Source organism: Vigna radiata, chromosome 4, assembly GCF_000741045.1.
Source record: "Vigna radiata var. radiata cultivar VC1973A chromosome 4, Vradiata_ver6, whole genome shotgun sequence".
NCBI classification, from domain to species: Eukaryota; Viridiplantae; Streptophyta; class Magnoliopsida; order Fabales; family Fabaceae; genus Vigna; species Vigna radiata.
Genome location: NC_028354.1, coordinates 14,580,028 through 14,607,530, shown reverse-complemented (window position 1 = coordinate 14,607,530; position 27,503 = coordinate 14,580,028). Strand labels below are relative to the sequence as shown.

Below are 27,503 nucleotides of genomic sequence, written 5' to 3'. Positions count from 1 at the left end.
AAATCGAGAAATTGAGAAACAGCAAAATCATGCGTTTGAATGTCTACGATCTCATGCGTTTGAATGTCTACGATCTCATCCCTGTAATTAATTACGTACTGGATTGGATTTGGCAATATTTCATTATGACATTAAAGGTTTCTCTCTGTCTCTCTCTGTTTCCTTGAACTTTTTTAACTAGCTTTTATGCCTATACCAGATCTGATTTAGTGCAGTTTTTTTTTTCAATCCCTAATCAAGCTACATCATGTCCGGGTCCTTCGACGAGAGCATTAAGGTTTGGGATGTGAAGACGACAAATATTGTTTTTCTTCTTCAATGACCAACAAATTCTCGCTGGGATGGGTCATCACCACTACCAACTAACCTCTGTCGTCACTTCTCAATCTTAGAAATCATTGTCGCTGCCAATTGATTTGGATGAGAAAATGGAGGAGAAAAGAATGGGAGATGAACAGATAGACAGAGGATTTGACGTGGCAGAGAGAATATTAAAATTGATAGAAGACGTGGCAAGTCTGTTAGTGAGATTTGACGCCGTCTATTTTTAGGGACCAAAAATACATGTTTCCATACTAAGAGGATGAAATGCCATCAATGTTTGATGCAGGGACTAAAACCAAAAATCAGTGAAACTTCAGGGACTAAAAGCATATTTAACCTTACAAATAAAGCAAATTTTGGAAATGACATTACTAATAGGTATCAGATTCAAGGTCAGAAAATTAAGACATGTCTTTGAAAGCTTAATAATGATTTCGAATTAATCAAACCTGGGTTTCATTATACATGCGAATACACGCACACCTATCAATCAATCATTTATAAGTATTACAAAAATGTCACATGAATTTTTTTTAATGTAATCTAATAGAATAATAATTACTTCTACTTATTATAATCATCAAGAGTAATTATTATTTAAAATAATATTAGATTGGTTTAGTTAAAGTTAAATTATAAAATAGAATTTTTTTTTTTAAATCACTTATGGGAAAAATAGATAAGATTTACTTTTTACTCATACAAATTATTTTTTTTTTAAAAAAAAAATTTATTAATTTATAAAAAATACAAAAGTGAATTTAACATAGTTAGTTTTCTTTTAATAAAAATAATAGTTTTTGCATTAAAATTGTATGTATAAAGTTGAAAGGAAAAAAATTATATGTTTTAAAAATGTTTATTTTTATATAAAAGAAGTTTTAACAATTTTTACTTATTTTTCTGATGTAGTAGATAAAACATAAAAAAGCCTTTATTTATTTTCTTTATATTTTCTTTATAGGGGTAGTGGCTACAGTTTTGGATGAGCTTAAACTGAGAGCCAGAATTCTCTGCTGCCTCTACACAACCACGTCCTTTGTAGCAGAAATCCGACCCACTCAATACGTTCCCTCTTTTTCTTAAACTGTTTTGCAATAAGTAATCAACGGTTTGTATTCAGCTTTACATTGGATGTAAGATATTAAGCGCTGCAGAGGATCTGATTTATCAAACTCGATAGTGGTTAGATAGATAGATATAGATCCCATGTCTCTCACACCACGCAAAGGGAATAACCGGTAATTGTTCACTTTCACTACCCTTGAATCCACCTGCTATAGCCGGTAACGTCGCCGATAAACAAATCATCCCTATAAAAGCCAAAGCCCCTTCATTTTCCTATAGTTGCTTCTCAGTTTCAACCTCATCATCGTCGTACGCACGTTCTGGTCCTTCGCGGATCGTGTCGCGTTTAGTTTCTGTAAGTTAATAACCTTTTCTCTCTCTCTCTCTCTCTCTCTCTCTCTCTCTCTTTTTGATTTTTTATTTATCAATCTCTTTGTATGTTGATCTTAGAAAAAGAAAAAATCGTTGATGATTATGGCACCTGGTCTGAGTGATGATGGTGTAGCTGTGTGGATTGTTGTTCTAGGGTTTGATTTTGATTTGGTTTTTATGGTTTGTTCCGTCTTTGGATCTCTGTGTGGGGGTGTCGTTTTGTTTCGATTTCGTGCTCACGTCTTTGCATTTTTGTTGCGTAACCAACTGTGCATGAATTAGTGATTGAGTCCATTGGACTGGTAGAGCTTGTTCGGTTTATTGGATGGAATTCATGATATCAGTTTTTGGATGTGAGGATGGAAAACTAATATGGAATTCGTGATTGGTCAAAGAGTTTGTAATTTATTTTCATGGTGTTTTTTAATTGAACGAGACTAAATGAAAAATATAATTTTATGAGGTAAATGTCTTTTTTGCCAGAAATATGGGTAGTTTTTTAGGATTTGTTTTCTGAAGTGATAGCGAAAATTGCACTAAGTTTTTTTTTTGTTGAAATTTGCGTCTGTTTATGAAGTTGGTTTAGAATTTTGGTATTGTCGCTTTTGTTTCTTTAGAAGTTGAACAATGTTATCATCTCCTTGCACATGTTCATAAAATCTCATCATTATATATGCTTTCTACAATGCAATTCAATGACTCTGCACATGGTTGTGACACTTCTTTTTTCAGGTGTGATAGTTTTCTTATTTATTATAGTGATCGATAAATCATACTTTTTTGGCATTAAATTGATCCCCCCACCCTCCTTGCATGTACGCATTTCCATTTATCTTTACCCTAAGGTGAATTAGAATTTGATTTCATTCTTGTGATGAAGACAAAAGATGGCAGACAATGAGGACGGAGGGGACAAGACTTCTCGTGGGAATGAATGGGAGGTTGTATCTCTCACGGCATCGACATATGCAGCTGCTCCTGGTCCTGATGATGTTGAGATGAAGGATGATGGGAGAGAAGGTTCATTTGTACAGGATGAAGCAGAAACGTCACGTGCTTTATTCATGTCTGGTCACTTTGTCTTTCCACCCAGTCAGCATGAAAACTTGCCTGTGGAACCTGATTACAGTGAGATTCATGATGATTCTGGAGACAAAGATGTTACCTCCGATGAGACTGTTGAAGAAGTGACCAAACCAAGGGGAAAAGACGAAGAAAACTTGACGTTACCAGGATTGGAAGTTTCAGAAGAGTTTGAGGGAATGCGTTATTTTGATCAGAAAATCAATAGATTATCTGTTCGCGGTAAAGAGTTTGAGGAAGGTACAACTCTTCCAGATTTTGGTTTGATTGAAAAGGGTGAGAGTATGTATGACCCGGAAAAATACACTTCTTTCCAAGGTGAAACAACAATTGGTGGTGTAACAGCATATGGTGAAAGCATAATTGAGCCTGAAACAACTGAATCCGAAGGGTCAAACGTGTCTTCTGATTTATCACTGTCAAAGAACTCTTCCAAAGATAATGAATACAACACTTCAGATCTTCCCTGTGGAGCTTGGTGGAAGCGAAGAGCTGCCTCCTTATATGCTCATGCCAAACAGACAAATGCATTATGGTCCGTTTTCATTGCTGCTACTGTGATGGGTCTCGTAATGCTCGGCCAACGTTGGCAGCAGGAAAGAGCTTTACAACTTAAATGGCAAATCAGTATAAATGATGAGGTATATCCATTATCATCACGCGTTCTTAGAAACATTTTATGTTAGCATATTTTATTTCATACATGATCAGAAAATATATGTATATGATAAATGGTGTAAGTTTGTCCAAAGTCATGCATAATTCACAAGCAGGTCGCTGCTCTAATGTGTTATAGACAATATGCTTGATTGAATTCTGTAATCTCTTCTATTGATTGATTATATGACTCTAGTAATGCACAATGGATTCATCATTAAACAGTATGTCACTATATAACACTATTATGTCATTGACACTGGACAAAATCTGATAGTGTAATAAGTGATGAATAACAATGAAGGTATTTTTTAAAAAGCTAAAGTTTATTGATGGAAGTTTGGAATTGGGGAAAAGATTTACTCAACCAAAGAAGTACAGGAACAAAGTATCAGAATCTTGAGTCATTGACCCTCCACCCCATTACATTGCAATGTCCCAATCTTTCAAAATATCTTGGCTGCCCAGTACTTATGTATTTAATATACTTGCCAAAGTAACTTTCATCTTTCTTATCCAGCAGCATGTTTTTGAAGTGTACCTTCTATCCAAAAGAATCAATTTTAATTCCACACCGCTGCAATGGTTGTGTATCATCTTCTCCTGTCCATCTAATTAGTCCAGCTGTTGAAAAACATGTGACGTCCTTGGTATCTTTATGGGTGGTAACAATGTCTTGAGGCCAAACGATCATGTGTGCTGATTTTTATACAAGAACGAACTTAATTCCACTGTAATTTAAGAAGGTCATGCTTAATTTTTTGAGCGATGTAATTATTTATTGTCCTTATCTGAAACATTGGCAGTGGTAGAACTTTTGAAAAATTATATCTGAATTTTCCTATCCTGTAGAGAAGCATAAACCTTACTACAGATTCAAGGTATTTTATGTCAACTTGAGGCCTACTACATCAGCAGAAAGAGTGTCACGAACTCTTTTTGTGCAATTCTCTCTAGCTGCTCTGTTTGATTTCTCGTATTACTTAAAAAATACTGACATTCTCCATCTTAATGCTTCCACAGGCGAGGAGCAGGGTGCTTGCTCCCATTATTCGACTCAAAGATGTGCTTGTTGGTGGGCAACGTCGTGGTTCCTTGATCAGGGGAAGCACCTCTAGTGAAAGTTAAAGTACTTGAGGAAAAGGTGGCTAAGTCCACGTGGCTCCTATCCTTGTGGTAAGTGAAGATGATGACGAAAAATTGTCAGAGAGAGGTTGGGAATGAAAAGTGCTACATTTGTGAAATCCAGGTTTGGTAGCAGGATCGGTTGACCTTTCCCAATTATGAATGTCAGTGATCAAACATTATATGCTGTGGATTTTTTTCATCTTTATATTGACTATAGCATTGTATAGCTATTGAAGTTATTCAACTTGGAGTTATGTATTATGTTAATGTGAAATTGGCAGTTTAAACAGGAAAGATGTAAATGAATCGATTGCTTTAATGGTGAGTATTTAGTTTTCCTTTGACTCTGACAGCTGCTGGATCTTGGAAACGAGAGTGAAACCTCAGTTTCTAAACTGTAATAGACTGCATGCTGTGGATACATGGTTATAAATTGATAGATATCGTTCAACAAGGCATGCGCACATGAGAGCAACTACACGTGTAGTGAAGTGTTGCCTATGTGAAATTTAGATTATGCGTGCAACTGTAATCGTTTGGATCTTTATTCTTTCAAGATGCCAAGTTTTCAAACCCGCATTACCGGTACAATGATCTCAGGTCTCTGTCTCTCTCTCTCTCTCTTTTTCTTTTTCCTTGTAAAACATCTGATTGAACTGGTTCATACGATTCACCAGTTAGTTTTTTGTGAATAAATTCTCTATTTTATCACTAAAGTACTATTATTTTTCAGTTTAATAGATTTTTTATTGTCTCAATATTTGTCAAATTTATCTCGATTTTTTTTACAATTTAGTTTTTATTTTAATTAAAAAAGTTAATTTGCTTTATTTTTTTAATATTGATATAATGACTAACAACAGAGTGGACTTTGACACAGATGTGGAATTTTCAACTTAGATGGATGATCATCTTTTTAATTATTTACAGGTGTGGAAATTGAATACAGAAGTAGTTTCTTACTATCATGAAAAATGTTACATTGGTCGTGCATAAATAAAAGCCAAACCTAACACATTCTCACCGTCCACTAACGTCAACATCAATCTAATATTCTTTTTAACCAAAATGGAATTAAATTGAAAACTTGAGAAAATAAATCTGAAAAATATTAGAAGAAAAAGAAGCTTATTAAACTTTTTTTTTTCTCTCCTGAATGGTAAAACTAAGTAGTTTTCAGAGTATAAAACATCTTAATACTTTTTTGAAGTATTGAAAAATTCATTAAACTGGTCATTAAAGTGAAAATTCACAAACACATTATTGCACGAAGATTTAGCGAACGGACATACATTAATACACAATCTGACGAAACACAATTTCATTTGCGATTCAAATATACTTAAAGACAAAGATGCAACTTTATTTGTGCTATTATATATATTATATATAGGGTTAAATATGTTTTTAGTCCCTATACGTTGGGGCGATTTTGGTTTTAGTTCCTCTTTCAAACTAAGGTATAATTTAGTCCTTTAACTTTAGAAAACTCTGGTTTTAGTCTTTTTTACCAAATTTTTTTAACTTTATTTGTTGTTTCAAACGCGTTTTTCAGTTAACATTGAAGCAAAAATGTGTCAAACAATGTAAACAATCCAAATGCTATAATGAAACGTGCTTGAAACAACAAATAAAGTTAAAAAATTTGATAAAAATGACTAAAACCAGAGTTTTCTAAAGTTGAAGGACTAAATTGTATCTTAATTTGAAAGAGGGACTAAAACCAAAATCGTCCCAAAATATAAGGACTAAAAACATATTTAATCCTTATATATAAAAAAGGATGTTGAAAACTTTAATCTTTAATAAAATAAAATAATATTTTTTATTCACAAACTATATAATATAATTTCTTTTAGATTAAAACACTTAGTTTTTCAATTGAGTTTTTATTTATGAAAATCTATAACAATTGTATTTTTTTTTATTAGTATCACACAAATCGCGTTAAATATGTGTCATGACTCAACTCGTATATATTATTTTTTAAATTGTCATGTGTGTTATGTGTACTTAAATTTTGTGAAAAGAGTCTGTGACTTTGTTAGATTGCATATTATAGGTAAATGTCATGTAACCAAATAATGATGAAATAAGAAAACATATTCTCATATTGTTTTCTTTGGTGAGTAAAAACTCATGAGTCAATTTAGTGAACAAAATATAATGTTTTTAACATGGATTAAAATAAACTTGACTTATTTAATATGTAGGTTAAATGGATTTAAGTTTGGTTGGAGGTGGATTGACAATTCATCTTATATATTAATTTTGAATCACCTCACTCAAGTCAACAATATTTAATGTAGATAGGTTGTATCTATCAATAATAAAACATTCTTAATTAAATTATATGACATATGAGTAAATTTAATTCACTTTGGTAATAATACATGTTTAAGTGAACCAGTTCACCATATTCATTAATTTCTAATGAGTCAGTTGGGTTACAATTTTTTTTATCTTAATATAATGTAAATAATATTAAATTGTTTTATTTTTAAATCAGTCCATCAACTTTCATTTTCTATTTTTATATTATTTAGATGTTATTAATACCCATTTATATTGTTATAATATTATTTTTATTATAGAAAAAAAATAATGATATGATTGAAACTAAAAAAAAAAAGTTTAAGAAAAGTATTTATCTTATAATTTTGTTATATAAAATTAAGTTAGATAACCTGCATCTTTTAAAAGTAAATATTAAAATGTAACTTATCATGATAAGGCTTATATAGAATATTTATTTGTTTCATTTCAAGATGGACATGAATGAACTTTTGATAAGTTTAACTTTAAACATCATATCTAATATATTTTGAATATAAGTTAAACAATTATGACCCTATCTACTTAAAATATCCATTAAATATTTATTAGTTAATTTTTGTTATCTGAAATTCAGTTTTTTTCCATGGTATTTAATGGTTATCATGTGATCCTCTTAATCCCCCCATTGAATTTATCTGTTAAACATTCTTAATGTTTAAAAGGGTAATTCAATAGAATTGTAATGGATATTTAAGATGGTAGTTTACCAATGTCATATGTTAATTAGCAACCAATTATCATGTCAAAGCTATCCTAATTTAGAGGGTGATTAGGCTCTACAGTTGAGAAAATTTTAAAATAATCCAAACAGCTTTGTAATAAACTGTTTTTTTTTTAATACTACTTATATACACAAATTCAAATTACTGCTTTTGTTCATATAATCTCCCTTTCTATATCTAAATTAAATCGTGATAAACGAGTAAAAAATATCACTTTTTGGTTTTATTTTTTTCTTCCTCACTATGAAATTAACATATAATAAACTTATTATGTGCAAGCTTTTTACCGATCTTAAATTATAAAAAAATAAAAATTAGTATATTCAAAAATAAAAAATAAAACTTTTTATGCCTTTTAATAAAAATGATAACATGTAAGTAAATTAAAGAAGAATGTGATATTATATTAAAATACTTAATAAAAAATATAATATATAAAATGCATTTATATAAAGACATTATTCCATTTATTTCGTTTTAAAACCATAATATTATTGCCAACATTAATATAGGAGCAAAGAAAATCTAGGAGGCAACGCAGAAATCTTAGGCAAGTTTTTTTCCGGTCGTGTCGATTGGTTTTGGCGCCATCACTGTTGAGTTTGCACCCAAATCCACACTTAAAAGACTTTGCCTTCTCTCTTTTCTTCATTCATTTCACCAATAAGGTAACTTCCCTCTTTCTCTCTCTCTGTTATACGCAGTTTTCGTCCTCTATCGCTGACATACCGAATGTACTGTATGCCCATGATTCTCAAATGTTTTAAGTTGGGCAATTTCTGTTCTGTTTATTTTCTCCATTGGGATGTGAAATCTCTACTCTTTTTCTTTGGGGTGGTGATCAACAATGAAAAGGTCAGTTTTTTGAGAGTGGGTCTGAAAAACTAGGAATTGGAGTAACCCCAATCTTTGTGCTTGAAAGTGCACTTCAATGGGATGATGCCCAATTTATTAAATGTGAAATTTTGTTGAAAAATTACGTTCTTGGACAAAGATGCATTACTTTTACTTGGCATTAATTGCTCCGAGTTGGGTCGGATAAGAGATTGATTTTCTAGGCCACATTGCTTCTACTTTGTCTTCTGGGTTTTCCTCTGTCTAAACTTGATTGTGGTGCTGTTACACAGCGCTTTCATTTCGACAGAGTAATAATTATTTGAATTTTTATTATCTGTTTGAGTCGTTTAGTGAACAATGTTTGGGAGTGAGTGTGTTCGTCTTTAGATTCTTCGCCCTCGCCATGACAGGGTTCATATAAGTTACTCACATATTTGATTTTTTGGAAATTACTTCATTGCTTTCTATATAAAAAAAATGGGAATCCTTTAGTGCAGAATTATGTCATCCAGTTGTTGTCAGATCAACTTAATGTCATTTACACACTGTATTTCAAGTTTTGTTTTAGATTGATATCACTGAAATCATTAATATTTAGATTTGCTCTTGAAAGGAAACTTCCATTTCATACAACCTTTTTTTTACTGTCTGACATTAATCAATGCTTTATATGAACGTGAATCTTTGTAGTGATTATGATAAAGGTTTTTAATGCTTACTTGAGTATTCATTGGATTGGATAATGTGCTCATGTTAATCTACGCCACTCAAATGGTGGATTGATGACCCAAAGGTTGCATTGGTTTTGTTTTCTTTAGAATAAAAGGGGTTGTGTTTTCTGATTTATGAAGTGCTATTAAATGATAATATAATACGGTCTTTTGATACTTGTGTCTGGTTGAACCTTTTAATTACGATATTGGGCTGGGTTTTGGGTTACCATTGTGTTGTTGGTAACAACCAACAATTGGCATTCATATTTATTGGTGTATCCTCTTCATTCATTTCTAATTGATGGTTTCATCATTGTCAGAAGTTAAGGATAGTCAGCGGTTGAGACAATGGATAAAGAGAAAACCTCACAAACCCCAAGAAGAATGACAAGGTCTTCGGCTTCATCTCCGACATCCACTTCAAATAATGTAATTGCAGCAAAAGTAAATAGCCTTGAACCTTTGACAATCAACGACCTTTTAGTTGGAGGAGATCCAATCAGTCTAGATGACATAATTTCCAACTTTCCTGGTAGAAGAAACCAGATTCTTGAGATTGTGCGTCTTTTGGGACCTTTGAATTCACCAATGCTTCCTTTGTTTGTATATGGAGGCCCTTGTACTGGAAAAACCAGTGTCATTCTTCAATTGTTCAGGCATCTTAACAGGCCTCTCGTTTATTCTAGTTGTAGGACATGTTATAACCAGGGTATCTTGTTTGAATCTATTCTGAATCAGTTATTTCTCCATAGAAAAAATGCTGCCAATGGTTATGCAAATGCAAAACGCTGTGACAGACCGTCTGATTTTGTCAACTTTCTTCGGGAAGCATTGACCAATGTTATAAACAACCTCAAAGAGAAGTCAGAGATGTTGGTCTCAAATAAGATGAGACAAGAGAAAATTGGAAACATGATCTACTTGGTTTTTGACAATTTTCATCTTGTTAGGGAATGGGATAAGAGTTCTACTATATTGCCCGTACTGTTTAATCTCTACGATATGCTAAAGATGCATGAGGTGGGTCTGATTTTTATCAGTAGTACTTCCCCAGACACATTTTACTCCAACATGGGATATGTAGAGCCTATCCCCGTTTACTTTCCTGATTATACAGAAGGTGATATTCGTCAAATATTATTAAGAAACCAAGTGAACCAGAAGCTTTATTCCTCATTTCTCGAGTAACACACTTTATCCCTATAGCTCTTTTCCATTGTCTGCTTTACATGATCTCATATAGTGAAGACTTTTATGTCTTCTTTTCTTGCAGTGTGGTTCTGAAGTCTTTTTATGGAATTACAAAGCAAGTTGGTGATTTGTCTGCCGCCTTAAAGCCACTATATGAAAAATATTGTGAACCTTTAAGTGATAAGGGAAAGGGAGTTGCTCCTGATCAACAGATGAGGCGAAGGCTGCTTGCTCATATCAACCCTCATATTGGCCCCTCTTTGAATGAGATATTTAAGGTTTCATCCCTTTCTTCTACTGAAGTGGATGCCCTGAAAGACGAAAAGCGGAAGGGAAATCCCAGGAGATTGGAGAAATCTGAAGAACTAGGCAGTCTTGATTTTCATATGTCTACTAGTGCAAAGTATCTTCTGATTTCAGCATTCCTTGCCTCCAGAAACCCAGCTACTCTTGATGCTTCTCTTTTTGATTCCAGAGGTGGTTCTGATAATCGAAAGCGGAAGAGGAAGTAAGCATGATGATTTAATATTAATACCAAATATGTCTTGTTATGATCACAAAGTGGCATGATTTAACACTCTTCATCATTTTGAATGAAGCCTTTTTCTGGCCTTTCCCATGTACTCAATTCCCTTCTCACTTTTGTCTTTGTAGGAATTAAAATTCTAACTATTGTCTGATTGGAGGTTTAAGTTTCTATTTTTCTGAGTTGTGCTTTTTCATGGATAGGCCTTCTGAGAAAGCGATGGAACGGAAAGAAACTTTGGAAGAGGAGCTACTAATGAAAGGACCTGGAACTTTCCCATTGGAGAGGTTATTAGCCATCTTTCAGTGCCTTGTATCAGTTGCGGAAGATGAGGAAGAACCAAACAATGATGGATTTGGAGTTGAGGGTGGCAGTGCTGGACTGATGTCTGATGTTCTTTTGCAGCTGTCTAGTCTCTGCAATGCTAATTTTATATTCAAAGGTAGAAGCTGTCCAATTGAGGGCTCAACCCGGTATCGATCAACCATTTCCGAAGATCTGGCTTTGAAGGTGACATCTATCTCTTCCCTAACTTTCCCTCAAAATTCTTTGATATTGTTTATGTAAAGATTTTCAATATACACATAAACTACAAACAAGAAGTAATGCTTTTAATTTTCTTAAGCAGGTTGCAAGGAGCCTTAAGTTTCCATTATCAAAGTATTTGTATAGAAGTTAGTAATATTTGACATCAGCGTTCACGAAGCTGGGATATCAACTTTTTTCTCTTACAGATCTGCCAAGTGCTTCTGCCATCAACATGAAACAGATGGAATCTCCTTAGAATGCTTGAAGTCAAACCAACAGTGTAGAATGGATAATTGTGACCATGGCAAATTCATGGATGTTGAATGTGTTGTAGGCGGGGGGTAGGGAATAGATAATTCTTTGTGACACATTTTTCTGGTTTTATGTTTACTTGTAGATCTGCATTTACATTTTTTATTTGAAGTTGTTTACATTAACTTGTAAGAAACATTGTAGATGTACCTTAATTTTTGAAATCAACCTAATGTTGGCATTAGTATTGTAAGATTTGGCAGGAAAATTCTTGTGTTTGTTTCTATGAATTACAATGAAAAAATGTACATGTTTAAGTAGTATTGGGAAACCAATTAGTGGTATCAGTTTGACCGTTAACTAAACGCTCTACTGATAAAACTGAACTAATTAAACTTAAAAACCAATCAAAATCGCTACTCTATTGAACCGATTCCCTGCTGAGTAGAACATTTTTATTCCCATTAGCGATGGTTGATAACGTTAATGTTGTCAATATTATTTATATTCCTGTCACCTGAATTATTTTATTCGTATGTATTTCAGGTTAGTATGTGTCTAATCATTGTAAAGTGAACTCATGGATGTTATGTAGACAGATACATATTATGTTATATGATTTGTTAATTTGATTTTTATCATATTGTTAATTTTGTCATTTTATAAATTATATACACGTTGATACTTTAAAAAAATACTAATTTTAACACAATTTTTTGTTAGTAATGAAAATTTTCTAAAAATTACAAAATTATAACAGAGATTCATTAAATAAGTTGTGTAAGAATGAGAAGACTCATTCATTTTCAATTGATTAGAAAGAGTTATTCAAAATAGACTGTTCCTAGCATTTTCATTACAAACTCAATTAAATTATATCAATAAATCGTGTATTAGTGTTTTTATTAGTTCAATGGCCAGTTATTTTTTAAAACATTGATAAAATGAAAAAGATAAAGATAAAGATGTCCTTGTTAGAGAGATAGCTGAATAATCTAATTAACATGTATAATCTGAGCTTGTGTATGCTTAGATGAGGTTTGACATGAGGAAACAGTCCACTGACTTTCTATACAGAAAGCACTTGAGTTCATGGAACAAAGGCATGGGCAAAAGGGAAAAGGACCAGTAAATGAGTTTATTACTGAGTTTGGCTATAAAGTAAGCAAGTAAAAATGTATCTAATATTGACTTAATTTAAAGTGTATTCTAAGCTTATCTTACTAAAATATAAGGGTACCTTTACTTACTCATTTTAGAAACAAACTCACTGTAGAGGAGTGTTGAGGAAAAGGAGCAAAATTAATCCAAGATTTCTTCTTGGAGACACTATTTTATCAAAGGCCATGGTTTATGGTGAAAACTTCCATGGTGTCTCTTTCTTTTCTACTTTTTGAGGGTGTTTAATCTTCCAAGACATGTTTGGTAATCTGATTACTGTTCCATCCGTTTCTATATTTCAATGGCTAAAAAGGCTACACTTTCCTTGGCATGAAATCTTCAGTCAAGAACTTTCTCTCCAGTAGAAAAGATATTCCACACCAATGTCCCTATTATGTACAAAGCAACAGCAACCTTAAAAACATCATTCCAAGAACCTGCAATAAAAGATCACATGATTGGAAACCTAGAAAGAAGTTACAAAACAAGGTGAACTTCAAAATGAAGAGGGAACTCTCAAACCTCGCTGGAGTATTAAACCAGTTGCAGCTGTACCAAATACACCAGCAAGCACTCCTGCCGTATTTGATAGTCCAAGCAATACACCCTGAAATTGAATCTCGTGAATAATATGGTAGATGCATATTTAGATGTATGATTGAGTTGATGTATAACTATCTAGAACAATAATTGAAGTGAAGTGTATTGTATTCTTCAAGTCTGCCATATTGTTTTTACTAATAATATTACTACTTAACACTTTTAAGCTCACATTGGATAGTTTATTGGTTGTTGTCATGTAAATTAGCAAAGCAAATACTCACAGCATAGCGGGGTCCAATGTCTTGGTGATTGGAATAGAGACCAGATTGTGAGAACGCATCAGATCCCTGTCAAGAAAATAACATATTATGGTTAAATTAAGGTTATTCTTCATATATTTAGAACATATGGAAAGGTGTTGTAGAGGTTCTAATGGTTCAAAAAATAGAGGAAGCTCAAACCTGACTACACGCCATGCATAGTACAGCCATGGCAGGTGTTCTGACATGGCTCAGTTGAGAAAGAAAAAATGCAGGACCCAGAAATCCTATTGATTGCATGATCTGCAAACTCAAAACCATTAAAAGCAAGGAACATTTTGAAATGAGAAATCAATGCAAAATATTTCCTTCTATTTAGCACCGAAATGAATGGATGCCTAAGCACTATTATTTAAGAAAAAAGGCATTCCATTAAGAACATCATATGTATACCAGTTGGCCATGCATGACAAAACTATGCTATAAGAACAACGATTTTCTTGCCTTTCGAACAGCTGTTATGGAGACGCCTTTTCTCACAAGTGTGTCAGCAATCCACCCACCAATATTTGCAAAAGCAGCCATGGTTAACCATGGAAGAACACATAAGAGCCCAGATTCAGTGAGGTTGAACTTCAGAACCTGAGAAAATGATTAGTCTATTTATTCAGTAGCCTAAAAGCGCAAATGTCCTGTAATGTACTTAGTACTGAGTTCATTTTATAGATACATACAACTAAGAAAGTAGTTAAATTTATTAAAAAGTCAGTACCTGATTATAATAAGTAGGCATCCAGGTCAGAAGAATAAAAGTCCCCCAATTGTGACAGAAGTGGGAGATTATAAGAGCCCAAACCGGTGCTTTTGATAAAATTAATTTCCAAGGAATGGAAGAAACAGGTGCATTTGATACATTGCCTTCTAGTATGAGCCTTTTCTCCTCTATCCCAAGATCTGGGTCATCTTTTGGGGAGCTATATGCCTGGTAGAGGAAATGAGTCAACAGGCTAAGCACGAAACTAAGCAGTGCGCCTGCCATTTAGAACTTTCATATGCAATGATAATGTGCTTCCACCTAAATAGAATTTCAGAGGCCTAGTTGTGCAAAAAAGTTGGTCTGCTCTTATATCCAGTCAATGGATAATTATTCTTGAAAATAAAATTGCATACTGACGAAATTAAAGTCATACACTGTGAAACACTTTTTAGACTATCCCCCTTAATTATGGGTTGTCAGGGGGAAGGTTCTTTTTTCCTCCTGTCAATTTTTTTTTTTTTTTTTTTGTTTCCATTAGGAAAAGATACATGGATTAGATTTCATTGAAACTAAAGTGAAATTGACTTACCTTTCTTAACCACAAGGCAAACCAGATACTTCCAAGGGATCCAAAAGAGTAAAAAACTGATGGCCACCCAAATTTTTGGATTAGTAATGGTGAGAATGCCAATCCAACCACCGAACCAAGGTACATGCCACTATATACTAGGGCCAGTGATCTGCTTCTCTCTGAAACTGGAATCCACTTGGAAAGCATATTATTCATAGCAGGCATGGCAACACCCTGAAAACAAATAGTTAGCATGGTGGGTTTCTAAATCTTAAGACTAAGATTGATGTCTACATGCATAGACTTTCGACGTGAGATCATACATATGGTAAAATATAATCCATTTGTTTGTATTATTTTACACATGGATATCTTAGTTTTGGAGGGTAGAGGTCAAAAACTATGAAGCTATGTTTGTCCATCTTGGTTGCATTGTGCATCACTTGCCCTGTCTGTTTTAAAGGAAAATAAAGTTCATACTTTGAGGCTAGTTTTCTAACTTTTTCTTCACACTTACATGATACAAAGTTGCAAGCAATGTTATCGACCAAAAGTCTATAATAAAGCTTGTCAGAGCCTAACAATGGACACTCCAAATTTTGAGGAGCACCAAAGCATTAAGGTTCAGATGAAATTTTACAAAAGGCTGATCTGTTTATCGCGTGTGTGAAATCCTCAAGTATTGCTATATGATGGACCAAGTCTAACATATGTACATCCTATCGTAGCATTTTTGTGAAGATGAAGCATACGATATCCTAAGAGTCTTTGGAGATTATTAAGATGATTCAGAACTCCTCTTACCTGTTCAACGCTTTAGAAACTTTTAAGTGGGAAGGGAATATATATAACTTTGTTCTGATTCTCACGTTAATGATTTACATCATATAAATAGAAAAGGAATAAAAACAGCCTATTCTATGGTATCAACATATCAGGAATTGATTTGATCCAGACTAATCTTCCCCTCAATTATACGGATTTTATTTCCTATCATAATATGAATTTAACACCAGATTTCAACCTTCCTAATTTACTGACAAAACTCACATTTTGTCTTTATAAAGAAATTTGAAGAAGGAAGAAAAATTCAATCTAACTCCACTTTTGTAATTTTCTTTTCATTTATCCTTTTTTAAGGCTGATAATTGGTTTTGCATTAGAATAGATAGCTGGATAAGGGACCATAGGAACTTGTTTTCTTAACCAAGTTGATGAAACCATGGAAGTAGTATAGATATATAATAGACCAACCTCACCGATCCCCATAAATGCACGCATAATAAGCAAACAAGGGAGCCCAATTCTTGCAGCAATAGGTGTTAAAATTGTTGCCATTGACCACCAGACAACTCCGAAACCTAGCACTAGTTTCCCACCAAGTTTGTCGGCCCATATGCCACCAAGGATCTAAACCAGAAAAACAAAACAACGTTGCATAAATGTATGTCAGTACGCAACTATGAAAAGACAATTAAAGAACTGTATTTCTATTAATAAACATAAAAAATTTGTGCCAAGCTCAACTAGCAGCTGTACTCTATTGCGTTCTAGAAGTTAAATGTATCAGATCAATTTGTTGTTTAAAGTACTATGATTAGGATGGAGGGTACAGTGATCACACCTGGGTAAGAAGGTAGCCCCAGAAGAAAGATGACTGAATTAGGCCAACTGTTGCACTGTTCCAGTTAAATTCTTGAGACATTGGAAGTATTGCTATGCTCATATTCACCTGTATAATATAATGGACAAGTAAAGAACGAGTATACACATCAGTTGTTCATATTAAAAACACAACTACCAAGAACCGGGAAATTTAAAAACACAACTACATCAGTAGTTCATATTGAAAAGATTTGGACTCACTTATGTCACTAGCATCACAATGTGATGTTATAAGAGATTGAATTGAGACACAAAAAGTTATAATAGGGCCTACCGTTATTTATGCAGGATGTATTAAATTTTCTTTTATCTTTCTCAAAACATCACATTGCCTTGTTAGTAAGTAATAAAGAAAGGATCCAAATTCTAGTTTAAGGAAAAACCATAATATCAACTTCTGCATAAAATATAGCACAGTATTAGAGATTGTAGAGACTTTGCAATGCCAACCCAATGAAATATGAAGGAATGTTAAGGAATATGAGACATGGCAGTATATTGGAATTTAAATTGTGTGAATACCAAATGAAAACACTCACACGATCCATGTTGCACAGCAGAAATGCTGCAAAACATAGCAACACAACAACCCAACGCTTTGGAAACTTCTGCCACCAAGAAGATACTTGTGGAACATTCCCTTCCAAGAGAATGGCTTCACCTGTCCCTTCAGCTGATGCAAGAGGATTCACCTCTGATTCTGTAATATCACAATCCTCAGACTTGTAATGAACACAAGCCGGATTAGCCTTACCGTGTTTGTTTAAACCTAGTCCATATACTGCTCTTCGTTGAACAAGGCTACAGCTATAGAGATCTGAAGAGAGGTTGCAGTGACATCTTCTGCTGGCGTTTAGTTTCATGTTCATGCAGTGTATAGGTCTCTGCGATATTGAAGAACAACGCTGCAATTCATCTTCAAATGTTGGTATTAGTTTTGAAACTTTCTCATTGAAAGGTTCTCTAGCATGAAAACGCATCCCATGCCAGCATCTTGAGAAATGATCATTTGCAATCTGGCCACCATAACGTGCAACAAATGCACAAGAAACGTCCCCTCTTTGAGGTGATAGATCCTTTCCCAAATGATATAAATTTCCTGCCCATATCAAACAGTTGCTTAAACCTGTTCATAGTCTGCTGTAGTGATCTATATAAAGCAAGCTTAGAGGGTTTCAAGAGGATCAAAATCAAACCTAACTGATACACATTCTCAAACTTCCCATAATTTCCATGCATTGCTGAACAATAGGTAATTCTCTCATCAAAATAAACTACAAAAAAAGTTATCCATGCTTTACTCCATCCATAATTTTATCATATCATCTACATCCCCATATGTATAAATTCTGGCAACTATGATGCATCAAATAACACAAAAAATCTTGGTTTCAGAAAGTGGAATATTTCAAAAACTTTTTCCCCTTGGTGAACTAATTGGATTGTTGAGAGCCAAATGAGTGAAGCGTGCATTATAAGAGGTTACTTTCTACCAAGTTAAACCATTGAGAAAAACAAAGTATCCCAGACTACTCAACAGTTTCATATCTAAATCAAGTTTTCAATTTACCAAAAGCCACTCTAATTGTTGGCAAGAACATAAAAAGGGTTATCATCATTCCTGCTATAAAAAGAATGTGGGAAAATGTTTTGTACAGTAAAATCTTCAATATTTAATTCCAACGTTTGGCTTTACTATCTACACCTCTACGAAGTATAACCCTATAGAGTAGACTGATTCTATACCAAATACCTTTCACCAGCACCAGAAATAACAATAAAGAGAAAGAAAAGGGAAAAAAATCTCTAGCAATAGTAGGCTTGAAAGAAAAAGAACAAATCAAGAGATAATTTAATCCATAAAAATAACTGAGTAAAATAAAACAAGAAATAAAAAAGAATTAGCAGAGTGAAAAGTAATCATGGTTGAGGAAGAAAAACCTGGTCCAATGAAAGAAGTGAAGTTTGTGTTGGAAAGCAAACCACCCAGAGCCATTGGTAATGCAAGAGAGGAGCTATGAGAGTGAGAACTGAAAAGTGAGAAGAAGGGTCTTACACCATATCACAGCACAAAAACATAATTCAAATTCAGCAAAAATTATGTCATGTCATCCATGGATAATGGAAATCTCTCACTCCATGCTATGCTAAGCTATTGGATAAGCAAAGCATACAATAGAACTTGCCTTTTGTTCATGTAATCATAATAACAATTTTTCAGATAATTAGATAATTTTTTGGGATATTTAATAGAATATGAAATTTAATGGAATATGAAATTCCAGTTGCCTTTCTAGTAAAAAAAAGGATGGCGTAGAACGTGACACGTGGCACGTCATCCTTGCTAATAGTTGGCCAACTGTACAAAGATAGTGAAATTATTGATATACCCCTTTGGATCATTGTACTTTTGGTAGTGGTAACTTTATAAGACGAAGTGAACTGAGGATTACTATGGAAATATAAAAATTTGAAACCTAAGTTGACAGCTTGTCCCTGCAGAAAAGTGCAGGAGAATATATTATTGTTATTATTTATTTAATTATTTTCTTCAATTATTTTTTAAGGGATGCTATTTTCTTAGGTTCAGTCGTGGAATATTATGCTTTTGACACGTGGCTGCTTCACCAACGTTAAAAGTGTTCTGTGGTTTTGTATGAGAACATGTGTTTCTCAAAGAGAGGAGTTCATCCAAATTGCAAAAATTATTAATTTGCAAGTGTAATAATTATAATTTATTTTTGTTATTATTTAAATAACCAAAGTTAAATACTTTTCTTTTAAATTATTAAACATTTCCTTAGTTATTTTTTCATCATTCATCTATGTAATAATTTTGTAAAATATTACATTTAAGGTTTAATCATTCACCAAGTCCCTATTTTCGCGTAGAATCTTAATTTAGTCCCTCTTTTTTCCGTTTTCTCAATTGGGTCCTAAAAATCTAGAAATTGTATCAATAAGCTCCTTTCCGTTAAATTGGGGTAACAGTGTTAAGTCTGTTTGTGACATGGCACAGTGTATGGAGTTTATTAAATGACGTGGCAGATTGAATTTTTTTAACAAATTAAAATAATAAAAATTTTTAAGAAAAATAAACACAAAATGAAATAATACTAAAATTAATGTCATAAACCAAAATTGTTGTCGTGAATGTTCCATTTTCGAATTAATTTGGGGGTTCGTCCAAAATTGTTGTCGGGATTGGGAGAGTGCATCTAGGGTTCGTCCGTCCAAACACTTAAACCATTTATGAAATTGGGGAATGAATTTGGGGATTTAGGGTTAAACAGAAGTTGACGTTGACAAAGAGCGTGAAGTTGTCGTCGTCGTGGGAGTTGTGGGACCTTCTTCTCTGCAATCTCGAGTGGCCAGGTCAATAAAAGAAGTTGGCTTTGTTGTTCTTTTTGTGATTTTGGGTGGTGCGGTGGTCCCGTCGTTGTATTTTGTTTCATTTTTGAAAGCTTTTTTGTGGTCCCCCCATGTTTAAAGTTATTTTTGTATTGTGTGAGTGCGTTTTGTTTATGGTTTCTTTCTGTGTGAGTGCGTTTTAATACATGTTTTGTCGTCATGTGATTACATTATAGGTGTATAAATACTTATATATAAGGTTTTTTTGCGTCATGGACGAGGAATTTGAGGTTGTGTTTCACCATGGAGGGAAAATAGTGAAGGATGTGAAGCTTAAGTATGAAGGGGGGAGACATCAAGGTTTACGTTTGACCCAGATGTTTGGAGTTATTTCGTGATTGTTAGTGTAGTCAAATCTTTGGGATACCACGACTTTAAAGAACTGTGGTACTCTGTAGGAGGGGCTTCAGTGTTGGATGATAAGTTAGAGTGTTTGTGTGATGACACTGCTGCCATGCATGTCGTTAATTTGGCTAGGCTGAATGGTGAAGCGCATGTGTTTGTGACACACCTTGTTGATGAAGCCGAAGTCATACATATGGTTATGGGTGTTGATGATGATGAAGAACAAGTGGAAGTTGAGACTATTATGGAGGAAGAGGTCCATGGTGTTGAAGAACTATGGTGGCTATATGAAGGCAGTAAAAACTTGGCAATTGAGAACTATGGTGGACAACCGCACTTGCAGCAGGGAGTTCAACCTTAAATTAATTGACTCCAAGTGGTTGAGCAACAAGATACACAAAACTATTAGAGAAAATCCAAGAGTTAAGGGTGTGGATATAAGGGAAAAGATTCAAAGAAAATGGAACATTGGTATTTCAAGGTGTATGGCCTATAGGGCGAAAAACATAGCAACAGAGCAAATTGATGGCTCTTTCAAAGAACAGTACAAAAGGTTGTATGATTATGCCCATGAGTTGCTGGACAAAAACCCAGGGTCAACAGTGAAGGTAGACGTTGAGGATGTGGGGGGTGAAGTCATTTTTAAGAGATTTTATGTATGTTTAAAGGCCTGCAAAGATAGTTTTTTGTCATGCAGGCCAATTATTGGTTTAGATGGAGCATTTTTGAAAGGTATGGTGGGGAGTTGTTAACAGCTGTGGGCCGAGATGGAAATGAGGAGATGTTGCCAATTGCATACTGTGTAGTTGAAGTTGAGAACAAGGAATCATGGAGGTGGTTCTTGGAACTATTGATAGATGACCTTAGAGGGGCTAAAATTTGTTCTTCATTTACCTTCATATCGGACCAGCAAAAGGTAATATTATCATTAATTTTGACTTTGAGATTTTAACTTTACGGTTTTAACTATTATCATGCTTTATTAATGACATGTATATTGTTTTGTAGGGTCTACTTCATGCAATAGATGAATTGCTTCCTAGAGTTGACCAAAGGTTTTGTGTGAGGCATATGTATGCCAATTTCAGGAAGAAATATCCTGGGAAAAACCTCAAGCGTTTGATGTGGAGGGCAACCACAGCCACACACCCACAAACCTGGGAGATGGAAATGAGAAACATTAGAGCACTGAATGAAGATGCTTATAAGCATTTGATTGTCATCCCTCCAAGGTAATTTCTTCGCTGCAAATGAAGATGCTTATTAAAATCAGGTTATTCACCCAATCTTCAATTTACCGTATGTTGTAGGCATTGGTCAAGATCAAGGTTCCTTGAAAGAGCTAAATGTGACACCTTAGTAAATAATATGAGTGAGGGATTCAACAGTGTCCTCCTTTCTACCAGGAGTAAACCTATAATCACTTTGTTGGAGGAGATAAGATTTTACCTCATGCAAAGATGGGCCAAGAAGAGGTCAAGCATATCATCATTCACTGGACCCATTTGTCCCAAGATCCTATCCAGATTTAGAAAGGAATCTCATTTAACAAAAAATTGGATTCCAAGGTAAATTTACTATAAAAAAGCATATCCAGATTTATTTTTTTATCTTAATTTACTATTTTGGTTCATATCAAATTATTCTCTTGTACACAGTTGGTCAGGCAATAAGCTATTTGAAGTTCGTCACATGTCTAACAATGGAGAAAAGTTCGTAGTGAACATAGATGACTCAACTTGCACATGCAGAACTTGGATGCTGACTGGAATCCCCTGCTGTCATTCATTGGCTGCAATGAAGTTCCTCAACATTGATGGAGAACAATATATTGACTCTTGCTACATGAAGTCCACATATTTGGAGACATATTCTTCTATTATATATCCCATAAATGGAGCGAATATGTGGAACATTACTTCATATCCTGATGTGTCTCCTCCACACAAAAGAATATTGTCTGGAAGACCAAAGAGAAAACGCAGACTAGAGCAATGGGAAATGAGGAAGGATGAATCAAGAATGAAAAAATATGGCTTGCGCAAACGATGTGGCATATGTAGACAAGAAGGTCATAACAGAAGTCGTTGCCCATCAGCAACCCAAGCAGGACCTGTGCATCAGACCCAGCCTCAAGCCTCAGCAACTCCATCCACTCAACAATCTGAAATAGCACATCAGACTCAGCCTCAAGCCTCAGCTGGTCCATCCACTCAAGCCTCGGCTGGTCCATCCACTCAAGCCTAGTGCATTGTAGGAAGGAACTTTTGTAATAGTTTAAGGCTACCAAACATTATCTAGGAAAACTTTCTACTTTTTGTTATTCTACTTCTGCTTTTGAAAACATATGGAGAATTCTGGTTTAATGATGTATTTGCCCAACCAATGTTTTGAGGGTTGATTTACTCTGCTGCCATATTTATAGAGAATTCTGGTTTACTCTGCTGCCATCTTTATCTTACTGCAGTTTCAGTCATAATTTTCTGCATATTTTATGCAACTGCTGTAGTGATTTTGGAACTCAACCATTGAAATTTTGATGTGGTCATTTTCTTTGCTGTTTAACTGATTTGTTAATTTCAATTTGACAATATGAATGTGCTGGAAGTATCATTTTAGCTTACCATTCACTTTGACCACACCAGTTTCAATTTTTTCCATATTTCTCCATACTGCTGCAGTATAGGAGCCTTTTTCAGCATCATTTATATACCACTGCTGTCATTTCATGCCGATGTAAATTGTGATGGTAAGTTGTTGAAACAGATGGATCTAAGTTCTTCAAAGCTCCAAGAACAACTTGTACTGTTATGAATCTGGTATTGTATGATATTTCAATTTAATAATGTCCTTGGTTTTAACTTGCAGGGAAACATTGCAGTCTAGATATTTCAATTTAATAATGATATTTCAAATGATGATTATGTTCACAGTTTTAACTTGCAGTCTAGATATTTCAATTTAATAATGTTCTTGGTTTTGATTCTTCATCGGATCAAACATTAACAGTTCTGCATATTTTAGAATTTCAGACAAAGGAAAAAGTTTTAAGTTCTATGAGGTGATAATTACTTAAAATCAATTCATAAATTTGTTAAATTAAGAAGTTCAATATGTTTGTCGCATGTGTAACCATTTAAATTTTTATACATGCAAGCAATATATTATGAAAGAGATGAGTACTGGAAGATAACAAAATTTTGTATAATAGCTTATAGCATTAAACACTGACTTATGCATGTTATGATTAAGAAAATCAAGTGTCTTTAGTCCTTGAAAAATTACTATAAAGGAGTAAAATTTAACTCAAACTAAAATTAGAAAAATACCATTTAACTTCTACTAATGGTTATGAACTTGTACTGAATGATAAATTTGAGAAAATTGTGAGTTAGTTTATATTAACCTACTAAACTTGCAAATGTCAAATAAGTTTGAAATTCTTTATGCAGTTCTTCGTATCAATGAAAATTCTCATTGGTTATATCAGTGAAAGTTCTCATTCCTTCCTTACGAATTGACAAATAGTTCTCATTGGTTATATATTGTGCTTTCCATCGTTTTCTCAATTATCAATGAAATTGGAGCTATTGGTACTTCTGCAACTTGAAATATACACTACACTTATGTTTATTTGTTGGTTTTAGTTGTTTGTTTGATTATTTAAGTTGTATACATTTTTTCCCATTTGATTATGAATCTATTTCACCCCTCGAAAATTGCTATCTACAATTCAGACATCAAAAATTTGTACCCATTTTATCACTTTCCAATTCTGAGAGGCGGAAAACTTTGGTTCATTGCTGCATCCTAAGTACATTGCATCATAAGTACAATAAAAACATTCCTATGAACGAAATAAAACTAATGTAAGTACAATAATGTTCAGCANACAAAGAACACAAACAATCCCTACCAAGACATTAATCCTATTTCCCAATTTGTTCACTNACANGTCCATNTGTTCACTTATAATCTTCCATCCACCTTCCATTGATTCTCTATTCAAGAAAGACTCAGACATGCCTTCACGCTTTACACTCGTTTCCCTTTCCACAACCCCATGATCTGCACACCATGAGAAGTAATTGCAACCACCATCTTCACCNNCATTCTNTGAGAAGAAAACANCAATCAGGCCAGCCTCCAACTCAAAATAACAACAACGAAAATACCTTACCTTGAACTTAGGGCAGCCCCAAAATTGCTTGCCTCTGTTCTTAGCCGTTCTCGCAGTTCTGACAACACATTTCATCCCACAATAGCAGAACGGCCCACCATTTTCGGATCCTCCTCGACACCACCATTGCCATTACCGTCTTGCTTCCGCCACCCACTGCATGACGCAGACGAACAGGGATAGGCCATCTTCAAGCACTACGACGTTATCCACCTTCCACGAAGAACACAAGTTGAATGAAAATATACCCTTCTATTAGGGTGTGTTCACTAAGGGTGATCAGAGGTGATTGGAGGAGAGTGATTGAGTGAATTTGAGGGTAATTTTTGTTGTTGTTTATTTGAGTGAATTTGAAGGTAAACGAGAGTGAATTTTGAAATAAAGTTTGTGAGAATTGGTGTAGGATTTAGTTTTTATGACAAATTAAAAAAATTTACTTCAAAATTCATTCTCTTTTACCTCCAAATTCACTCAAATAAACAACAAAATATATTATCTTCAAATCCACTAAATCACTCTCCCCCAATCACCTCCTATCACCCCCAAGTGAACATACCCTTAGGGATTCGAGCAGGGATTTATAGAAAGTTCTCTCCCTTCAATTTCAATCCCTAATTAGATTAACAAAAATCCCAATCCCAATTAATGTAATAAACTTTGCTTTTGTCAATTTAAAAAAATCAGTTATCCCATTCAACAAAATTCAATTATCCACATGGACGTAAGCAACTGACATCTGTCTCAACGTCACACAGAGACTTAACACTGTTACCCCCAATTTAAAGGAAAGGAGCTGATTGATACAATTTCTTGATTTTTAGGACCCAATTGAGAAAACGAAAAAAAGAGGGACTAAATTGAGATTCATTGCGAAAATAGAGACTTGGTGAATGATTAAACCCACGTTTAAATATCCCTAATTTCCAACAACTACTATAATGGAAATCCCGAATTTATCAATGGTTTTTCCGTCTGTGTCGGTATGGAAAATAGTAATGATGAAATATAACATGAGTTGTCTATTAAAAATAAATCAGTTTGATACAATTATTCTAATTTTACTTCGATTTTAATCATATTTATTTATTGTGTTGTTAAATGTTTTAAAAAATATTGTCTCGTTTTAAATATCACTAACATGTTAATTCAAATGTTTTTGTACAATAATAATAGAAATGAATTTTATTTTCAATACAATCACAAAATATTACCTCATACTTTTGATTTTTTTACTTCGGTAAACGGTTTTAAATTTGACTTATATTAAAAAAGTGAAAACAACTTAAATCTATTTTTAAAATGTATTTGACATGTTAAAAATATTTAATATAATTAAATTAAAATATTTATTTTTAAAGTTTAAAAACTAAAATAAAAACAACGCATTCAATTTTAAAAACTAAAATCATGTTTAATTCTAATAAAAATAAATATATTAGTCTATAGAATACAAATAATAAAAGGATTTTTCAATTATTTACGTATATAATAAATGAAAGTTTCATTATTTTGGATTAAAATATTTTATTTAAATATAAAATTTATAACATCTTAGTATAATTACACTACTAAATACTATTATAATTTTGATATTAAGCATAAACATTTACTTAAATAAATACATTGCATTATAGCCCTATGAGATTTTTAAAATATATACATAAATTATCTTTCAAAATCTTCTTTTTTTTTTTTTTTAAAATTTTTCTACAATGTTAAAAAATAATTAGATATAAGGTGCATATAATATTCTCAAACAAAACCTCAACAATTTCAATTTGTTACCATTATCACTTGCATTATCATTTGCTCATTTATAATTAAGAGTAAACATGGATTGAATTTTATAATGTCCAATGTAAATCAAAAATAGATTTATTAAATAGATTGGATGTATAATATGAATTTACTTGATGTAGTTATAATTGATTTGCAATCATTTCAACTAAATAAACTAAACTTATATCTTTTTCAATCTAATTTAATTTGGATTGAAATTAAATCGAATTCACTTTATCAATGAAATTAAATTTGATGTGATCGATTTAATATACCTGACTTTTAAATTCATTAGATATGGACTGAGCCAACTCAGTTTAATACTTAGCTTAGGTCAATTCGGCCCGATCCTCGGTCAATGACAACTAGGGTCGACTGTAAGTCAGAGACAACCCTTGAACGGGGATGATTAGGTTAACCCTTGATCTTCAGTCGAGGATTACTCTTGTTGACACTCAGTTGGTGATGACTTGAGTAGGTTCAACAACGACTTAGATCGACCCTCAATGAAGTACGACTTGGGACGACCCTTGGTCGTGGACAACTTAAGCAGATATTAGGTTATGATTGACTTATCAGACTTTAAAACTTGATTGAGTCAGTTAATGACAACATGGGCCAACCTTTAACTAGGATTGACATGAGCATACTTTCAATTGGGACCAGCTTGGGACAAACTTCCCCCAAGACTACCTCCACTAGAGTCAACTCAAACCGACCTTCGACTAGGACTAATGTGGATTGACCTTCGATCGAGACTAACTTTGATTAACTTTTGATCAAAATGCAACAATTTTTGACTAAAATCATTTGATCGACCTTCGACCTTGACTAACTTGACCAAGATTGACTTAGGTCAACCTTTCACTAAAGTCAATACAAACTAACTTTGAGTTCAAATAAATTCATACCGACCTTCGACTGAGATCAATCTTATTACAACTTAAAAATAATTTTTGAGTTATGCAACTGAAAAATTGATTTTTTTTTAAAATTACAAATTAGTAAATACATTATAAATTCTATAATTTAAATTTTATGAATTGTTTACTTTTTTTAAAAAAATATTTCTGACTTCTAAATTACATAATTA

The 27,503-nt window shown here is 33.4% G+C and overlaps 4 protein-coding genes across 8 annotated transcripts; 3 read left to right on the top strand and 1 right to left on the bottom strand.

Moving 5' to 3' along the window:
- The first annotated feature begins 1,544 nt into the window (after window positions 1-1,544).
- LOC106759529 (ATG8-interacting protein 1) lies at window positions 1,545-4,984 on the top strand. 2 transcript variants are annotated; one of them, XM_022779903.1, is made up of 4 exons: window positions 1,545-1,747; window positions 2,645-3,087; window positions 3,166-3,488; window positions 4,528-4,984. In XM_022779903.1, the coding sequence occupies exons 2-4, from the start codon at window positions 2,652-2,654 to the stop codon at window positions 4,630-4,632; spliced, it is 864 nt and encodes a 287-aa protein (XP_022635624.1). In that variant the 5' UTR covers window positions 1,545-1,747; window positions 2,645-2,651; the 3' UTR covers window positions 4,633-4,984. The 2 variants fall into 2 exon arrangements, with proteins under 2 accessions (XP_022635624.1, XP_014498225.1); XM_014642739.2 differs by having other exon boundaries at window positions 1,548-1,747; window positions 2,645-3,488.
- A 3,222-nt stretch (window positions 4,985-8,206) lies between these two features.
- LOC106758743 (origin of replication complex subunit 5) lies at window positions 8,207-11,985 on the top strand. 3 transcript variants are annotated; one of them, XM_022779902.1, is made up of 5 exons: window positions 8,207-8,359; window positions 9,562-10,425; window positions 10,515-10,940; window positions 11,162-11,468; window positions 11,693-11,985. In XM_022779902.1, the coding sequence occupies exons 2-5, from the start codon at window positions 9,590-9,592 to the stop codon at window positions 11,720-11,722; spliced, it is 1,599 nt and encodes a 532-aa protein (XP_022635623.1). In that variant the 5' UTR covers window positions 8,207-8,359; window positions 9,562-9,589; the 3' UTR covers window positions 11,723-11,985. The 3 variants fall into 3 exon arrangements, with proteins under 3 accessions (XP_022635623.1, XP_014497205.1, XP_014497204.1); XM_014641719.2 differs by having other exon boundaries at window positions 8,208-8,359; window positions 9,565-10,425; window positions 11,587-11,985; XM_014641718.2 differs by having other exon boundaries at window positions 8,208-8,359; window positions 11,587-11,985.
- Window positions 11,986-12,692: 707 nt separating this feature from the next.
- Window positions 12,693-18,907, bottom strand: LOC106759355 (ascorbate transporter, chloroplastic). Of its 2 annotated transcripts, none has more exons than XM_014642500.2 (11): window positions 18,637-18,907; window positions 17,235-17,794; window positions 16,655-16,762; window positions 16,285-16,440; window positions 15,049-15,264; window positions 14,475-14,684; window positions 14,207-14,344; window positions 13,904-14,005; window positions 13,724-13,789; window positions 13,422-13,506; window positions 12,693-13,336 (listed from the first exon to the last, which is right to left on the bottom strand). In XM_014642500.2, the coding sequence occupies exons 1-11, from the start codon at window positions 18,689-18,691 to the stop codon at window positions 13,239-13,241; spliced, it is 1,794 nt and encodes a 597-aa protein (XP_014497986.1). In that variant the 5' UTR covers window positions 18,692-18,907; the 3' UTR covers window positions 12,693-13,238. The 2 variants fall into 2 exon arrangements, with proteins under 2 accessions (XP_014497986.1, XP_022635622.1); XM_022779901.1 differs by lacking the exon at window positions 18,637-18,907 and adding an exon at window positions 17,919-18,468.
- A 2,029-nt stretch (window positions 18,908-20,936) lies between these two features.
- LOC106758403 lies at window positions 20,937-22,698 on the top strand. Its single transcript, XM_014641331.1, has 5 exons — window positions 20,937-21,059; window positions 21,149-21,367; window positions 21,460-21,683; window positions 21,762-22,019; window positions 22,110-22,698. Exons 1-5 carry the CDS (start codon window positions 20,937-20,939, stop codon window positions 22,696-22,698), a joined length of 1,413 nt encoding a protein of 470 aa, XP_014496817.1.
- The last annotated feature ends 4,805 nt before the right edge of the window (window positions 22,699-27,503 follow it).